The 17,343-nt window shown below is 34.4% G+C and overlaps 2 protein-coding genes across 3 annotated transcripts; one reads left to right on the top strand and one right to left on the bottom strand.

The window, feature by feature from the left end:
- The first annotated feature begins 1,862 nt into the window (after positions 1 to 1,862).
- LOC110702629 (N-alpha-acetyltransferase MAK3-like) lies at positions 1,863 to 5,531 on the top strand. Its single transcript, XM_021880367.1, has 4 exons — positions 1,863 to 2,277; positions 2,536 to 2,656; positions 3,843 to 3,898; positions 5,047 to 5,531. Exons 1-4 carry the CDS (start codon positions 2,086 to 2,088, stop codon positions 5,281 to 5,283), a joined length of 606 nt encoding a protein of 201 aa, XP_021736059.1. The 5' UTR covers positions 1,863 to 2,085; the 3' UTR covers positions 5,284 to 5,531.
- Positions 5,532 to 6,414: 883 nt separating this feature from the next.
- On the bottom strand, positions 6,415 to 12,637 carry LOC110702628. Of its 2 annotated transcripts, none has more exons than XM_021880366.1 (5): positions 12,310 to 12,637; positions 10,989 to 11,340; positions 8,953 to 9,069; positions 8,740 to 8,867; positions 6,415 to 7,579 (listed from the first exon to the last, which is right to left on the bottom strand). In XM_021880366.1, exons 2-5 carry the CDS (start codon positions 11,328 to 11,330, stop codon positions 6,757 to 6,759), a joined length of 1,410 nt encoding a protein of 469 aa, XP_021736058.1. In that variant the 5' UTR covers positions 11,331 to 11,340; positions 12,310 to 12,637; the 3' UTR covers positions 6,415 to 6,756. The 2 variants fall into 2 exon arrangements, with proteins under 2 accessions (XP_021736058.1, XP_021736057.1); XM_021880365.1 differs by having other exon boundaries at positions 10,989 to 11,381; positions 12,310 to 12,636.
- Between the last annotated feature and the right edge of the window lie 4,706 nt (positions 12,638 to 17,343).

The raw sequence follows: 17,343 nt of genomic DNA, 5'->3' as shown, positions 1-17,343 counted from the left end.
TCCGGTTAAGATATCGGCCTTTTATGTGTAATCGGCCCGTATTCCATATCTCCCCATACAACAATTATCGTTAAATTATAATATTTTACTTTTCAGGAAATCTTGTAAGATCTCAAATGGGACGAACATTTGTAAATGGATGGGTGCATAAAAACACTCGATTTAACAGTATAAAACCATTCTAAACAACGGTTCCAACTCCACCCTATATGTTTACCCTATATGTTTCCTAGGTTTTCTATAATCTTGACCAGCCTTTGGCACAATATTAAGATGACATGTTGCATGAGTTATTTGTATTTTTATACACTGCAGATAGATATCAGGTGATTGAGTATAATTACATTCAAATTTATCAAATATATAAAATACAATTTACATAAAATACAACAACTATATTCATCATTCAACCGTTATATCTAACCTGCTTTCCAACCTTAAAAAAAAATAATAATAAATTAATTAATTAAAATTTAAAAAAAAAAAAATCATTGCTCTACGTTTTACAATAAGGCATTAAGGCATAAGTTAAGACTTGGAACTTTGGGAGGCTAATTACTAGTGAAATAAGAGGGAGCCCCATTGATCTTACTGATAAACATTCTTTATTTAACTAATGACAAATTCTTAAATTACAAGAATAGTGAAATGTACACATCAAATTTGTGTTGTTTACGTGTATTGCATTGATGGACTAATGAATGAGTTAAGGTGGACGCTCCACCGACACCTCCACTATTGAAGCTTTCTCCACCATTGTTTCTTCCTCAGCTCCCTATGCCTACCCCAATCTTCACCCACCTTCCACCGATGCTTAGCTTCCACCAACAACCCCGTCATCTTCGACGGCTTTGCCAATAAATTAAATGACAACACTATGAAAAGGATGAAATTTAGGGTATAATCAACCCTAAAGGGCACGTCCTCCATGTCGCGAGAAGATCAATGATGGTGATGATGGGTTTTGGCGAGCAAACGGGATGATCGGTGGTGGCGGTGAATTGGTGATAGGTTTTTGTGAGCAAAAAAGATTGCCGATGGTGGTGATGAGTATCGGCGAGCAACGTGAAGATCGGTGCTTCACTGACGAGAAGATGGAGGAATGGGGTGGTGGTTGATTAAATTTCATGAGAAAAAAAAAATTGGGCATTTGTTGCTTTTATTTACCATTCAACCACTATATTATCAATATTCGTTGATAGAAAAATCAACTTGTATTTCCTGGTGAAATAGTGAGCAATAAAATTATCTACTCCATCTTTTTTCTTTTTCTTTTTTTTTTTTATTTAGGATATTATTTGTTAGATATAAAATATTTCACAAATGCAACTAATAAGAATAGTACTATCTCCGTTCCCATTTGTTTTTTACGTTTTCATTTAGTGTGTTCCTTTTTATTCTTAACATTTAGGATATTTCCTTTTAAGTCATTGATTTTAGACAAAAATACCCTTGCTTTACAAATTAAATACCCAATTGCCCTTCACTTTTCATGTGCATATGTACCTTTTATTTTAATGGATTTTCAATATTCATAATTACTTTCTCTCTCATCTCTCTTCTACATCCTTCCAACTTTCTTTACCCCACATGTACAATATTCCTTTTTTTAACTATAATTGTACTTTGAATGATTAATTTATGTCAATTCACCTCAATTTTACACAATTTCTTAATAACCGCGCATAATTTCAAACTTAAAGAACGAAAAGAGAACGGAGGGAGTTGCATTTAAAAAATGTGAGCAATACTATTTGAGTTGGATATGGGTTGGACCTCGTATTCAAATCTAACCGGAATTAGAAAAGTTGAAATTTTATAGTCGAAAACCGATTTGAATATTATATGGGAATTAAGCTGGATTTTTAATCTTTAAATCAACTCATCTTGTGAGATTCGAGTTGGATTTGAATTGAATTGTCATCCCTTATGCGACTTACCCGACACAGTCGGACCCCATATTAAAAAGAAAAAAAAAATTGTAAAGAAAATTAAAGCCGTGGGACTGTTGTCTGACCAAAACAAACCCAAAAATAGGTGTTCCCCCGGTAACCTGGTACCGGCGGCAGCATCGGAGGAGAGAGAATGGAGAAACCATCCGAAGAAGAAGAAGTAGAAAAGGAAGAATTCGATCCATCAGATATTGAATACATAAACTATGGTGGTGAACATCACCTTCCTCTAATTATGCACCTTGTTGATCAAGAACTCAGCGAACCTTACTCCATCTTCACTTATCGCTACTTCGTCTACCTTTGGCCTCAGCTCTGCTTTCTCGTTTGTCTCCTCTTTTCATTTCTTTATTTTTCAATTGATTTTGTGATTCATTTTTTTATTTTTGTCCTTTAATTTTTGTGGGTGTTGCTTAGAATTTGATTATTTTTTGTGGGTGTTGTTTAGAATTTGGTGATTATATGTGGGTGTTGCTTAGAACTTGATTTTTTTTTGTGGGTTCTGCTTAGAATTTGATTACTCCGTATTTTTTGTGGGTGTTGCTTAAAATTTGATTATTTTTTGTGGGTTGTGAATTTTTAGGCGTTTCATAGAGGAAGATGTGTGGGAACAGTGGTGTGTAAAATGGGGGAACATCGTCATACTTTTAGAGGCTACATTGCTATGCTTGTTGTCATCAAAGCTTACAGAGGCAAAGGCATTGGTATTTTTTAGTTCTTGTTTAATTATATGTTGAATTCTATTGCATTATTTGATTTTGAATGTAGAAAGGTTCTTCGTCGATAATATTTGGCTCATGTAGCCGACCTCATCTTATCGGGGTTGAGGCTTTGACATTGATATTGACTAAAGTTATTGTAATACCTTGAAACTTCAAATTGAGTCTAGATGGTTGAAAGTATATTGAATTTGGCAAGAGTTGACAATCATGCCTCTAATTTTTACTTAATATATACTCCATAATAGTTTAAAGTTAGAACTCTTAGGTTAGTATGACACTTTGAGGGTTCATTGGAAATTGACTGAAATGAAGCTAGGGAAAGTCTCTTTAAGTAGAAACTTTTGATTATTTGTAAACATTGCAATAGGGGTAAATGTCAAGTGGGAACTGCTGATAGTTGAGTTTAAGTGATGCAACTCCATTTTTGTTAAATTTGTGGTGAATCTTTATGTCATGTATTGGATCATGAACAAGGACGTAGTCTCTTTGTGCAGAATTACAATCTTGGTTCTGAAATTTTTATTATGTTTGTATGTTGTAGACTGTTGCCAAACCACAGAGAATTTATTGGAAATTTTCTCCTGCCTTTTCCCTCCACGTCATACAATGAGGGTATTGGCATAGCAAATGATTAAACTTAGATAAATAACATATTGTTGAAAATGTGGATTATTAATGCTGTTTTACAGATTTGTTTGTAAGGAACCTGTGTAGGAATTTTGGAGAATATGCCTTTTGTAATTTCTGAGGAGCTTGTGTAGGGATGTCTGTAATAATTAGCCAAAGAGATGTTAACGTCATATTGGTGAAATTCTATTATATTATCTTTCAGATGGCTGGAGAAGACATTTATCTGTAATTAGGCACTACATTTACGGTGTAAAATAGTGATTGAGTGTGATGAATGTAATTATTTGTTGAAGAATACTGCAATTTGACAAACATAGGTTTTCAAGAATGAGGGTAGCGTGACAGGTGGCTGTCTTGCTACCTTTTAACTTGACTGTGAGACTTAAATTTGTGCTACCATTTTCAGGCTTCCCTCCCTTAAATGAATTTTGAATATGTTAGATGTGGTCGTTGTTGGAAAACCAATACTCATGTTTTTATTGTATACGCATCAAGATCTTTTTTCTACTAATTGTAATTTTATCATTTGGTTTGACAGCCACTGACTTAGTTACGCGATCAATCAAGGTGATGATGGAATCTGGTTGTGACGAGGTAATACATCATTTCTCATTTGCAGCATAAACATTCTCTATTCTGGCTCATGAACGTGTAACCAACAAATGCTAAATTGAACCAGCACTTAATTGTACTCTTTGTTTTACTTATTGGGAAATTATAATACGTGTCAAGATCTTCTGGGCATATTCCTGGAATCTTGCATCAGCTCTTACAGCCCAAAATAAGGCTAGAAATAGGGCCAGGGATTAAGCCCTCTGCTCTGTTTCATCCACCTAAACTCCCTCTACTCTGTTTCCTCCACCTAAATTAAGTCATGATTTAAGAGTAATGCATTTGCCACTTATTTTTTGTATTGGTAGATCATCTTTGTGGTGGGCCAATATATACCTATGTCAACCAATGTTTCTTCCCTTGTTAGCTTTTGATGTCATGCTTCAAAGCTCTAGTGGCTGTTCTACCTTGTTCTCTCTGTTCTGGGGCTAGAATGTTTCTTCCTGCTTGTAAATATTTATGACTTAAATGTTTATCAAATATCTGCCAAACATTGGCATTCAGAGAAAACACAGAACCCCTGCCAATTTTATGCCACGAAGAAAAAGGGGTTGTCTCGGGAAATATAGTTTGTTTATTCTCAGAGCTGCATCCTGGCTGCTTTTTCAAAATTCAGCTTCACGTTTGTTTCCTAAAATACCCATTTTTTTCCCACCTTGATAGTTGAAGCTAGTCAGTGTTGATAATTGATGCAGCATAAAAAATTGGGATAGTCCAGTCGTCTTCTTGGAATGAACCTCAGATGACAAACCATATATTGGGCTGTTGTGCCTGTTGCTGTTGTTTTTGCTGCGAGCTCTTCATTTCAAGCCTTCCTCGACCACTGGCTTTCTGTTCTTAAGGTTTAAAGCTGAAATAGTTTGCTACATTGGTAATTCCTGGAATCCTGGGTATTGTGAATTCCTCACTTTAAATAAGCTATCAGGATTGGCATTGAAGGTGCATTTGATTTTGACAAACATGAAGATCCACGTTTGAATGAGTAATTTTACATTGTTAGATCCTTAGGCCTGGCGATGACTGATATAGAAAATTTGATGTTAGCATTTATGTTTTAGAAGTCTCCCAAGTTCTGTATGCCTCTTGCCAAGATACTTATATTTGATGATTATTTGTTTAAAATTTTGAAGGTAACTTTGGAGGCTGAAGTTACAAATAAAGGAGCTCTTGCATTATATGGTGGTCTTGGGTTTATTAGAGCGAAAAGGCTTTTCAGATACTACTTGAATGGGGTTGATGCGTTCCGACTGAAACTGTTGTTTCCCCGTCCAGACTTACAACCGTCCTTGCAGACCTTGGCTTACAAAGATGAGCATGATTATCAAATCCCAATTGAAGGTTGTAGCACTAATTGTTCTAAATTTTGATCAATAGTTGAAAAGGGTATTTACAATATTCTACCCTAGGCTTCTAGTATCATAATACATTTAGTAAAAAAATTATGTATCCCAATTGAATTAATTTCATCAGAAATTATTATTTTTCACTCTTTACGTAAAGGAAAGGCAACTGCATGGTTGTTCTTTCCAATTTTTAACACTTGAATGTTTTTCTGTGAGATAGTAGCTCCGATGCAGCCCTGCCAATTAGAAACAAGCACATTACTTGGTTGAAATGACCCCTTATTAGGAAGTTTATTTTATATGTGTTTGTAATCTGTACTTTTCATTTTTCGGATATATATTTTGTATTCCATAGTTTTTTTGAAAAGAAATCTCTACTAAACTTAACTTCTTCACAATATCATCGAATCAACCTGTCCATGCTTCCTTCGTTCTTTAATTAGTATTCCTTTCATCGACAATTCCCAGCAATGCTGCAAAATAGGAATTCATTTAATATTACAGGATGTTAATTAGATCAACTAAGGGCCTATTTTGATTGACTGAAATGAGCTAAACTGAACTAAATTGAATATTTTATGTTAGAAGGAAATTAAGAATTGAATTGAACTGAAAATAATGGGTAGAGAATAGACCCTAATTGCTCACCAGCAATTGAAAAAAAAAAATAAAAATAAATCCTTGTAGGCACTTACTAAAATTTCCGGGTGGTCCGTAGATGGTAGTTAGATCAAAAAAGAAGAAAGAGATGGAAGAACCTGACTAGCACATTTATGCTTTCTAACTATTTATAAGGAGCCAACCCTATCAATTTTAGAGCAACATTTACCATTGGTATATCAAAAACAAGCAGCAAAACTGGTCTAGCTTTGAGATTTCTGCCATATGGGCAGGTCAATAAACTTATATTCTTCTGATGTGATAACCAAATCAATATACCGATTACTACCTCCTGCATCAATCAACCATTGGAATCCCTGTACATATGGCTGAAGCTCCTCACCGATTGCAAAGCACTTGCACCATTTAGCAGATCATAACAGAAGTTGTGTAACAGAGTATACTTTTTTATGCAAGCCGAGATGTAACAGAGTATATATAAGTATTCAAAATTCATGCAATGAGATCAGTAGATGTGCCTATTACGCAGCAGTATAAAAGTTCACAATCGCAGAATAGAGGGTTTTAAAATGAAAACCACATAGCATTAAAACTACATATCTGACTACGACATATCTCAACTCAATTTAACTAAATACTCAATGCTTGAGCAACAAAAGGCAAGAAAGCAATTCTGTCAATTGTTTTTATCCACGACTTTTTGAGTTTTGTCAGCATAGAACCAGCAGCATACACTTTTATTCACATTAGCGAATGTCAATTATACACAATCTCTGCAATCTCTACCAACATATACTAAGTCAGAATATCCTCAGAACCGCAATTATACGCAAAGCCCGCTGTTAGATCAGCACTTGTCCATGCAAGGCTGGAACTTTAAATTGAGCTATAGTAGTTTTGATTCACATAGCCATGAGGTGCAGTAGCCCTATAGGCTTGGTGCATTTCAGATGCATGTGCAGGGACATTAATGGCTTGTTGAACAGCTGGAACAACTGTTTGGTGGCGGTTGTAGAAACCTTTATCTCCATATGCACAATTCGAAGTTTCAGAGTTTGCGCCATTGAATTGCAGATATGGATTACTAGCAGCCACTCCACTTACTGATGATCGTAGTTGAGGCAAAGAAGGATCAACTAGAGTATGATAGTTGCTGTAACTTAAGGAGGCTGGATGGTTACTGCTGTTGTGAAACATATGTGCATTATCAACACTCACACCACTGCTTCCTGATGCCCATGTACGAGGTATAGCTGAATCACCTTGATTTTGAGTATAATGGCTACTCATGTTATGGGGGTGCATATCATATGAATGGATATTGTTGACTCCTCGATCAGTGATCACAGATGATGCTTGATGAGAACCACTATACGCTAGATTTTGATATCCATAGCCTACTGCTCCTCTGCCATAAGAATCATTGTATGACATGTGCGCATGGGTGGCAGGGCTGACAGCAGGTACATTGCTTGGGGTTAGGGTGAGACTGGAATTTCGGTCTTCTGCATTCAGGGATTCAGCAGCAATAGCAACCCATTGAGAAGCTTGTAAGGATGAGGGCAAAGTAGAAAAGGGTGCCACAGCAGGTGATACTGGAGATATGGTGCAGTGAGACATTGGGTCTTGGCCATAACTATTGGCATGGGCAGCTTGTGGAACTCCTGGGACACTTCTTTCATGGTCCATGTTCGTACGTCTGTCAATAAAGCACGACCATCAGATAGCACATTAGCAATAGTAAAAATCGACCAAAGCATCAAAAACAAACAATAAATAGTTAAATACTACATTTCCAGAAGATATGCCACATTTACATTTGGGTACAGTCCTAAAAGATAGCTCACTTTCTAAATCATTGCAAAAAACAAAGATGGTGGACAATAGAACTATTTGGGCATCTATTCTGCAATCAAAATTTATGAATTCATTAAAAATCCCATTTGTGTAATGCTGAGCATTTAGGAAATATGAATTTAAAAAAAAAAAAAAAAATTAAAAAAAAAAAAAAAAAAAAAAAAAAAAAAGACAGTATGGTTCAGTTGAAGAATTAAAAACAAGATTAGTGGAGAAATTAATAGGGGCAAGATTATGTATAGCAATGAAGTAACTCGGTCGGCTACTAGAAAGGATTAAAGGCCAAGAATGGCACTCAACACACAGACAAAGAAAGAATGGTAGGAGCTGATTGGTGTTTTACATGGACAGAGGGAACAGCTAACATCAGTTTTTTCATAAAAAACAGAAGATAACATTTTCGAATACCAATTAATTGATATTGTACAAGTTAATATGTTAAAAAGTACTGTAGGCTTTTTAAACAACTTTAGGTCATTTTATAAAGAGATGATTGATGAGATTTCAACTTTTTAGAAGCAATTAGATGGTTTGACCACAAAATCATTCTTTTCTTTCTTTCTTTCTTTTTTTTTTTTTTTCTTTTTGGAATGAGAACAAAGTGATTTATAGAGCTTATTTTGTGTTTGAAAATAAAGTGATTTAAAGTGCTTATTGGACTTTCAACAAGTTGATTTGTAAAAGCTGCTCAATTCAGCTTTTATAAGAGTTGTTTGAACAATTCTTGCAATACCAATTTTGGTGTTTGGTAGATAAGATGGTTTAAAGAGTTAGTTAACGGATCTAATTAGTTAAAGATAATTAATACTCGTACCAGTTATATTGACTAGCTACCAGCTAATTACCAATTAGGGCCTTTATTCAGTCAAAGGTATCTATTTCAAATAAAAGAAGTAGCAAAATCTATCTAACCTACTTCAGGTAAAATGTAAAAATAAAAAATAGACATCTACTTTTGTGAGGTCTTACATAGATAAAAATATTGGTTATGAGAAAAGAAACCTGGTAACTTGCAGGCTTGGTCCCACGTACTTTTGATACACAGTCCTCACACCATCCAAGAATTCTAGAGATGGTCTCTTTGGTGATGATACAGTCATCGGACATAATAGTGAAACCAGTTTATTCACCTATAGTCCATCACATGACACAAGTCAAAACTATATCAATGTAATGTGAACAAATGACATCTCAGGCTCTCAGCAAAAAACTTACTTGCTCATCATTGAGCTCTTGCTTGAATTTGAATTTGCTATAGTAATTTTCTTTGATAACATCTTTGAAAGCCACCTCTGGCAAAGGCAAACATTCCCTAGCAATTGAGAACTTAACCTATCAAAGTTCTACAGATATTAATGACAGCCATAAAGGATGTAAGAGTTTTAAGATGAAAAATACACAAGTATGCAGCACATGATCACAAGAATCAGAAACTATGATTAAAATATTTAGCCAAAGAGAGTTTAAGATCATTCAAGTAGCTCTCTGAACTAATAATAGCTTTGATTAGGTTGACAACTTTGACAAATATTTGCTCGGATTCATACCATTAGAATTGATAACAATCATCTTCTACGGAACACCATGAATTGGCTATTTACTAGAGCTTGTTTACAGCTAGCACAATATATATTGCTCTTACTTTTGTTCATTACATCTTACAGACAATTGTAGAGAAGCAAATCCATGAACAACAAAAAAATCTACCTTAATTGCTTGGCTCTGATCACAGAACAGCAAAAAATTCACCCTAATTGTTTGGCTGTGATCACAGGTTGCAACAATCCTTGTGATCCACCATCAAGTATAACCTTTTAAAAACAACTTTAGAAGAACCAATGCTAAAATGACCGCCCAATCATACCCCTTTTGAGAGCTAAACCAGGCAATTGCATTTGATTTGGCACTTCACTAAATGAGGTATTGCAAACAAACTAAGGGAAATTCGTCTACGTTGGTTCTGGCATGTAAGACAAAGACCCCAGGGTGCCAGTATGAAGAGTGGAAGAGTGAGATCATGGAGAGCTTAAGCAAGGTAGAGGGAGCCCAAAAATGACTTGGTTGGAAGGAGTTAGGAAGGATATGAAGCAAATGGATTTGCATGAGAATGAGGTATTTGATCGTAAAGGATGGAAGAGAAAGATTTTTATGGATGACTATACGAAATAATCACTTTTAGTTCATGGAGCCGACCCCACTTATGGGATTAAGGCTTTGATTGATTGATTGACTTCACTAAGTGAGGCAATAAGCACAAGCACAACCAGCCCTTTAACCATTGGCACTAAATGACAACCAGATTCCCTCAGGAGCCAATTACGGAAATATACAATCACCAAAGCAGGTCCTGTTCACAAATTACCAAAATATTCTCTTTCCAACCAAAAAGAATGAGATAAGTATAGATTTCTAAGTTGAAGTGCTTACTTAAAGCCAGGTGCTGACTAGATCTACAGAAACTTTAATACATTTCATTCATGAGTCAATATATAAATACTCGATAGCAGAACAAAATTACACCTCCCCCCCCCCCCCCCAAAAAAAAAAAAAAAAAAAAAAAAAAAAAAACAGTTAAGTCAACACTATCTTGTGTTAATACATATAAAAACTAAAGGTACATTTCATTCATGAGTCAATATATAAATACTCGATAGCAGAACAAAATGACACCTCCCCCCCCCCCCCACTTCAAAAAAAAAAAAAAAAAAAAAAAAAAACAGTTAAGTCAACACTATCATTTGTTCATACATATAAAAACTAAAGGTTTATTATTTTCAATTGCAATCAATCGAATTCCCTCTCTTCATCTGTTGTGATCCAAGATTTTACTCAATTTGACTAATCCAACAAGAATAGGCAATTGATATATGGAATTCTACTACTCGTATACATATACATATAGAAGTCACAAAGTCGCAGTGCAAATAATGTTAGTCCACCACATGATCAAGATCAGAAATCTAACGCCCACTTTAAAATTCCTATAAGGAATGCTTAACTAGGTTCATTTGTCGTATTCTTGTAAAGAATGTCTATCCTATTGTCTATATAATACCCACACCCACACTAACACACACACATGGTTTTAAACACAAGTACAGCTAGGTTAGAGGTTGTAGGCTTGAAGAGATTATATAAAAGAGGTTAAACAGATTATGCACTAACAAAATTCATATAGGCAATAAAATCCCAGTATCATTAGAAAAATATAAAGAAAGAAAAAAAGCAACAAAGATGAAGCTATTCAATACCTGTGCAGGAAATTTTCCCCCAAAAGCACATGGCTCTAATGCCATCATTCCACTTGATGTGGCAGAATAAAGTCCATAAAGGAGCCTTACATCAACGTCAAACAAGAACAACTTAGTATTGGGTTTAATTTTCTCTACAAACTTCATCCTTGAAGCTGGAAGACCGAAAACCCTGTAGATGAAGCAATCTGGTTTTGTTGCAGCATTGCACATGAATATGTATCCAGCAATCTGATGTTCAACATCAGTTTTAGCATTCTGTACCTTGTCAGGTGTATTAGTATTATCTGAAACAGCATGTTGAGAAGTTGCAGAAACATCCTCAAGACTATTCAGCTGCATTCTTTAGCTACTATTTTTTAATCAAAAAACGCTTAGTTCAGCTTTTACCCTCTGAAAATAATACAAATAAAGCTGTAAATGAAACAATAGGAAGGCTTTGTATATCCAGAAAAATGAAGGCACTCAGATTTTACAAGATGATTAACTCATACACTTCACATAGTGAACAAGGGTGTCAAGCACACTTTCCCTAATTCCCATGGAAACACAAAACAATAGCAAGTTTGTAAAGTAGAATTTACTACTAAAAATTCACAAAACTATACAAAATTCACGGAAATGACTATCAAAGAAATGTTTGCAAGACTTGAAAATTCGATCGATTCACAAATAATAGGGAGTATCAAGTTTACCCAAGATATTAGGAACTTTTCACGTACCAAAAAATATACTACTCCGTATTGTATATTGCTCAAACAATCCACACACACACACACACACACGAAAAAAAAAAAAAAAAAAAAAACTAGAACTAACAATTAACCAGACGAACAATACCAACAATACCCTAAAACAAATTCTAAGATTGCCATCAGTGATAAATCAATACCCACTACTGTTCAAGCTGTGCTGCATGATTTTGCCTATAAAACTACATAATGTGCACAAATAACCATTAACCAATACCCATTTGAAAATGCCGAATATCTTAAATGGGATACTCCAAGAATTGGAGCAAACTGACAGTCCATTTAACATAATAACATTAACAGCATGTTCAAAATTGGTAATCATTTAAAAATTCAAATATTTGGGTATTTCTAATAAATGTCGAGTAAAAATTCCCTAAAAATCTACAAACAGTAAATAGAAACAACAATCTAGGAAATTTGGGGGAAAACGATGAACTACAAACCCTAGAATTCAGTACAAGTTATGAATAGTGTAGTAAAGGTGAAAAAAAAAATTAATGAGAAATTTAAGTTAAAAAACAAATGGAAATTGCATGAGAAAGTAAAGAACAAAAATGGGGAAATACCAGTGAGAATAATAGAGGTATGAAACAGAGACGATGATTTCGGATTTTACAGAAAGAATGATGGAAGAGAGTGCACGCACGGTAGTGCACTTGCTGGCTTAGCTCACTATCGTGAATAGGGGTGGTTAATGGGCAGGGCTGCCCATTGATAATAGGGTCGGGCCAAAATTAAAAGGGTCCTGATTCTTGACCCTTTAATATTTGAAAATTTTTACCTAGAACCCCCTTTAACCAATGCTGCCTACTCCCCCCAATCATACTACATCGTTCTACCTGTTTATGCTTTTTTTTTTTTTTTTTATCTTATCTTAAGTCATTTATATATATGATTCAAAACCTATTTTTTCTCTTTTTCGCTTATTTTTATTTTATTTTTTTGGCATTTTCTCTCTCTTCTTTAACACTATTTCTCTTTCAATCACTTTGTTTCCTCTTATTTATGGATGAATTATTGATTGGAGCTGTTGATTGTGATAATGAAGTGCTACATTCTTCGATTGTCGAATTTGATCGTGATTGTGAAGTTATTTTGTCTCAGATTGGAGTTGTTCAATTTGATCAATTTTGTCTCTAATTTTGATTAATGCTTGCTGGTCAATTGTTTGATTCAATTTTGTTAGCTGTTTTGTTTTAAATTATTTGCTGATTTTATTCGATTTTTCAAGTTTTTTTAATCAATTTACTGTTTTAGTTCAATTTGGTTTGGTGTTTTAAATAGAATCTCCCTGATTTGGTCTTGAGTGACCCCGGCTTGCCTGATGGTATTGCAATATTGACAATAGTCGGCAATGTGAAGATTCGGGTCTTCACCCTTAGCTCCACTGAATTGCTTCCTCTCTATCATCGTAATAAATTGAGGTTTAATTTCAAATTGAACCCCATCAAGAGCCGGAGTGGGGGTGAGATGTGGAAAATCTGTAAGCTTTGGTTGTGAGTAACTAAGCTTCTTTGGAGTCGTCATCTCTGATTCTGGATCTGATGATACCTCTTAATCGCTAGAACCAGTTGGAGAGTCTCGGTGATTATTATTATCACCAGAATCCGTCAGGATTTGCTTGTAGAGATTTTTCTGTCTATGAAAAGAACGTTCGATCTTAGGATCGAATGGGATGTACCCTGATCTGGAACACCTGGGCATAAACAAAAAACTAGAAGCAAATGTGAGATTTGCCTCAGAGAACTAACGTTCTCTGAGACAAAAAAGAAAATAATCTAGACTACAAAAATAATCAGAAATAAAAATAAAACCGTTTTCCCGGGAACGGCGCCAAATTTTGACAGGGTAAAGTCGTATCCCCAAATCAAAAGTAATTCCTAAATCCTCTAACTAATGTAGATAGGGAAGTAGGGTTGAATCCACAGGGAAACAAGTCTTTCTATTCCTAATTAACTATTATAATCTAGATTATGAGGTAACCAAAATTTATATTTGAATAATAAACTAAACTACGAAGATTAAGAATAGGGAGAAAATAATATATAAAAGGATCTAGGGCATAGGTTCACCAATAAATAATATTCCAGGGTTGAATATAATAATCACTCATCAATGCAAATATTAATCAGATTATAAAGGGCTTTCGCTACGTATTATAATCACACAATTAATTTACCGGTATTAAGTCTCATTTTCGAATCTCGACCTAACCATTTATAAATTAACCTGCCTATTGAAATTAGACCTAAACATCGATTCTCATCTGTCGAATCTCGAATCAATATTGTCAAACTCATGCATAAAAGATCAGGCCTAATCTAGTCACAGAGCATTAAATCAATCAATAGGAAATTAATCTAGCATTGATAATCGACAACAATAAATTACCCCTTCATATTATTCATGGATCCCCATAAACCTTAGAATTAAACTACTCACACATAATAAAAACTAAAACTAATCAAAGCAATAAAGTAAGACATGATTAGGAAATAGAATAAATAACTAAGATTAAGAGAAGAGAAATAGTTACCAAACAAATCTAAGAATGGATTAAGAACAAAGGTTTAAGAGGGAGAGAATCTAAGAAAAACAATTAAGAGAGTAAAGAAAGAGTAAAAGGAAAAAGAGAGAGAGGAGAGTAAAATCGTATTACGAAGGAGTATTTATACTCTGTACAAAACCTAAATTAAAACAAACTAAAACGACGCTAATCGTCTCCTAGGAAATACACGCGCCCGGTCGGGCGAGGCACCGCCCGATCGGGCGCGCCTTTTTGCTCGTCAATACCAATCTCGCGCCCGGTCGGGCGCGTCACCGGGCGCCGACCTTAGTTTCTCCCGCCCGGCCGGGCGCACCTCCGGGCGCCGACCTTAGCTTCTCCCGCCTGGCCGGGCGCACCTCCGGGCGCCGACCTTAGCTTCTCCCGCCCGGCCGGGCGGCTCTCTTGGGCCACTATATGGACTACGATTGGGCTCCAATTCTTCGGGCCAATCTGGGTTTCCTCTTCCGGTCTTGAATACTCGGCCCAAATGCCCCGGTATCACCTATACCGAGCCCTTAATCACCGATTTGATGGCTCTAACCGGCCCTAGGCTATAAAATCTGGTCGTGCTTCTCCAATGTTCGTGATTGCTCCAAAATATCTCGGGAAAATACTCCAAAAGTATAAATCCCTGCAAAAGTCAACCAAATCTACGAAAACACTAGAAAACACCAATTAGTAATAAAAGTGGCTCTAAAGAGCCAAAAACACTACTAATTATGACCAAGGGACGGGGGTAAAATACTATATAAAATAGACACATGATAAGTCAAACAAATTACAATGTCAATGTGTGTATTCATTGTTATGAAAATGAACATTATGCTATGTGTCAAATTAACTTACTTGTGGTTCAACATGCTTTAATCAAAATATGATTCCTACATATTACTATGTTGTTCATTTTTATCTTTCAATATAATTAATGGCATTATCTCCTTATAAATTTAGGCTCATAGTTTCCATCTCTAAATTATTGCAACGTGTGTTTCACTCTATATAGAACATAACTACAATATATATTGTGTTTGTAAATCAATATATATGCATAAACATTATATGGATATTACAAATTTAATAAATGTTCAATTGGCAAAACAAAAATGTACATTCTGTTTTATATAAATGAACAAATTATCACAAATAACATGAGCATATATATATCACAAATAATGTAAGTGACAATATGTGATTTATTTTTGAACATATTTTAAAATAGAATCATATTTTAAAATAGAATCATCAAAGGTTTATGATGAATGAGCAATATGTAATTTATTTTTGAACATTTTTAGACATGTGAATGAACATACATTAACATATGCGTGAATAATATACACATATCCAAATGAACATCTATGTATCAAATTCGAATAAGCATCTATCAATATTTGAGCGAAAATGTATGTAGTATAACATTCAAATGATGCTCATGAGCATTTAATTTAATTTAATATGAAGTTAAACATGTATTATTATAATCTATGTGGATATTTTCAATATGAGAATGAAAATGTACGTAATTACATTCAAATAAACATATGTTTAAATACCAGTAAACATTCATTAATATGTAAAGATCATAAACAAAATTAGAGTAATATTCTCTCAGGAATGAACCCTAGTAGATGTAAGGTAAGAATATAAATGATCATATACTAGTATCATAATGAACATCTATCAAATTGAAAATGAACATTTACTGAAAATGAACATTTGTTTAGCAATCGTCTTCTCCGACGGAACCTTCGAAGTGTTCTTCTCTATTTCGTTTTTACTAATTAAAAATACCACCAAATATAGTAGATTTTAGTCTATTTTGTACAAAAACAAGTGTAATTACAGTAGAGTTTGTTTTAGAATATTAAACGCAAAAAATATATATATAATCTAGGGTTTACATTCAAAATTCTACTTAAATGAACAAATTCTTACTCTTCTTTTTCGGAATTTAGTTGCGATTGACGAACTTCATCTCGAGTGTCAGACATTTTTAGATGTTTTGATACAATTTGCAGTAATTTTGAAGATTTTTTCTTGAATTGTAGCGATTTTGAGTATTTGAAGAGAGAGAATATGGTGTTGAAGAGAAATGGAGAATTAACTGCAAGTTCTAACTAGTGCGGTTAGTGGGATGCAGTTAGTGGGGGGGGTAAGAGTTTTACGGTAATTTCAGGGGGGAGTTGGTATTAATGGCTAAAGGGGGGTGAGTGAATAGGAATTATTTAATATTTTAGTGGACAGGGTTACTAAAGGGCTTTAAGATATAGGGTCAATAATGGGTTTTTATTGACAACCCACTAATATCAAAGAAAAATTAAAGGGTAAAAAAAAACCACAACCTCCAATTTCATTTTCTCCCTTCTTTTCGATCTTCTGAGTTTCAACTTCCAATAAATCCTAAGGGTTCGTTTGGCATTGCTGTGGTTTTCTGCTTTTTAGTTTTTTGTTTTTTAAAAGTATATTATATATGCCCCATAATGAATCAAAAATTATTTAAACTTATTAAAATCATGATAATTTTGAAAACTGACAACAGAAAAGTGGAAACACCTTTTTCTTGTTTCCTGTTTTTGGTTTTAAAAAAAACGGGAAACTGAAAACAAAAAATGATGTCAAACAAGCCCTAAATTATTCAATTGATTTACAAAATTATTGCGATTTCGAGCTTTCAAGCTTCACAATTAGGCGACCTTCATAATTGCGATTTCGAGCCTTCAAGCTTCACAATTGATTTCGAGATTTCGATTAATACTAAGGTTAGTTAATTGAAATTCGACGAGCAGGATTTGTTGTAAATCAGATTGAAATTTTTGTTTTGCAAACTTTGTAAAATTTCATTTCTCTGCTTGAGCTTTATACTTTGTAAATTTAGTTGCACACCATGTGTTTGTCAAAATTCCTCAATCTACTTACCATATTTTTAATTTAATTTTTGATTTGATTTATCTGTTCTTGTTGTTCAATTCTGAAAGGTGCTAACTTTATCTATCTCATCGTATAACATGTTGCGTTTTTTCTGTTAATTAGATTACTGTATGTAATGTAAATT

The sequence above is a fragment of the Chenopodium quinoa genome, unplaced genomic scaffold (assembly GCF_001683475.1).
Source record: "Chenopodium quinoa cultivar QQ74 unplaced genomic scaffold, ASM168347v1, whole genome shotgun sequence".
NCBI lineage: Eukaryota > Viridiplantae > Streptophyta > Magnoliopsida > Caryophyllales > Amaranthaceae > Chenopodium > Chenopodium quinoa.
Note: the sequence above shows the minus strand (reverse complement) of the source record. Positions and strands in the feature narration are given on the sequence as shown.

Excerpts from the sequence above, each read along its gene's own strand:
- LOC110702628 (XM_021880366.1), bottom strand. The coding sequence starts at position 11,330 with ATGCAGCTGAATAGTCTTGAGGATGTTTCTGCAACTTCTCAACATGCT. Across the intron at positions 8,868-8,952 it reads AAGAGCTCAATGATGAGCAA|GTGAATAAACTGGTTTCACT; the intron begins GTAAGTTTTTTG and ends GATGGACTATAG. Across the intron at positions 7,580-8,739 it reads CCAAGCCTGCAAGTTACCAG|ACGTACGAACATGGACCATG; the intron begins GTTTCTTTTCTC and ends CTTTATTGACAG.
- LOC110702629 (XM_021880367.1), top strand. The coding sequence starts at position 2,086 with ATGGAGAAACCATCCGAAGAAGAAGAAGTAGAAAAGGAAGAATTCGAT. Across the intron at positions 2,278-2,535 it reads GGCCTCAGCTCTGCTTTCTC|GCGTTTCATAGAGGAAGATG; the intron begins GTTTGTCTCCTC and ends GTGAATTTTTAG. Across the intron at positions 2,657-3,842 it reads TTACAGAGGCAAAGGCATTG|CCACTGACTTAGTTACGCGA; the intron begins GTATTTTTTAGT and ends TTGGTTTGACAG.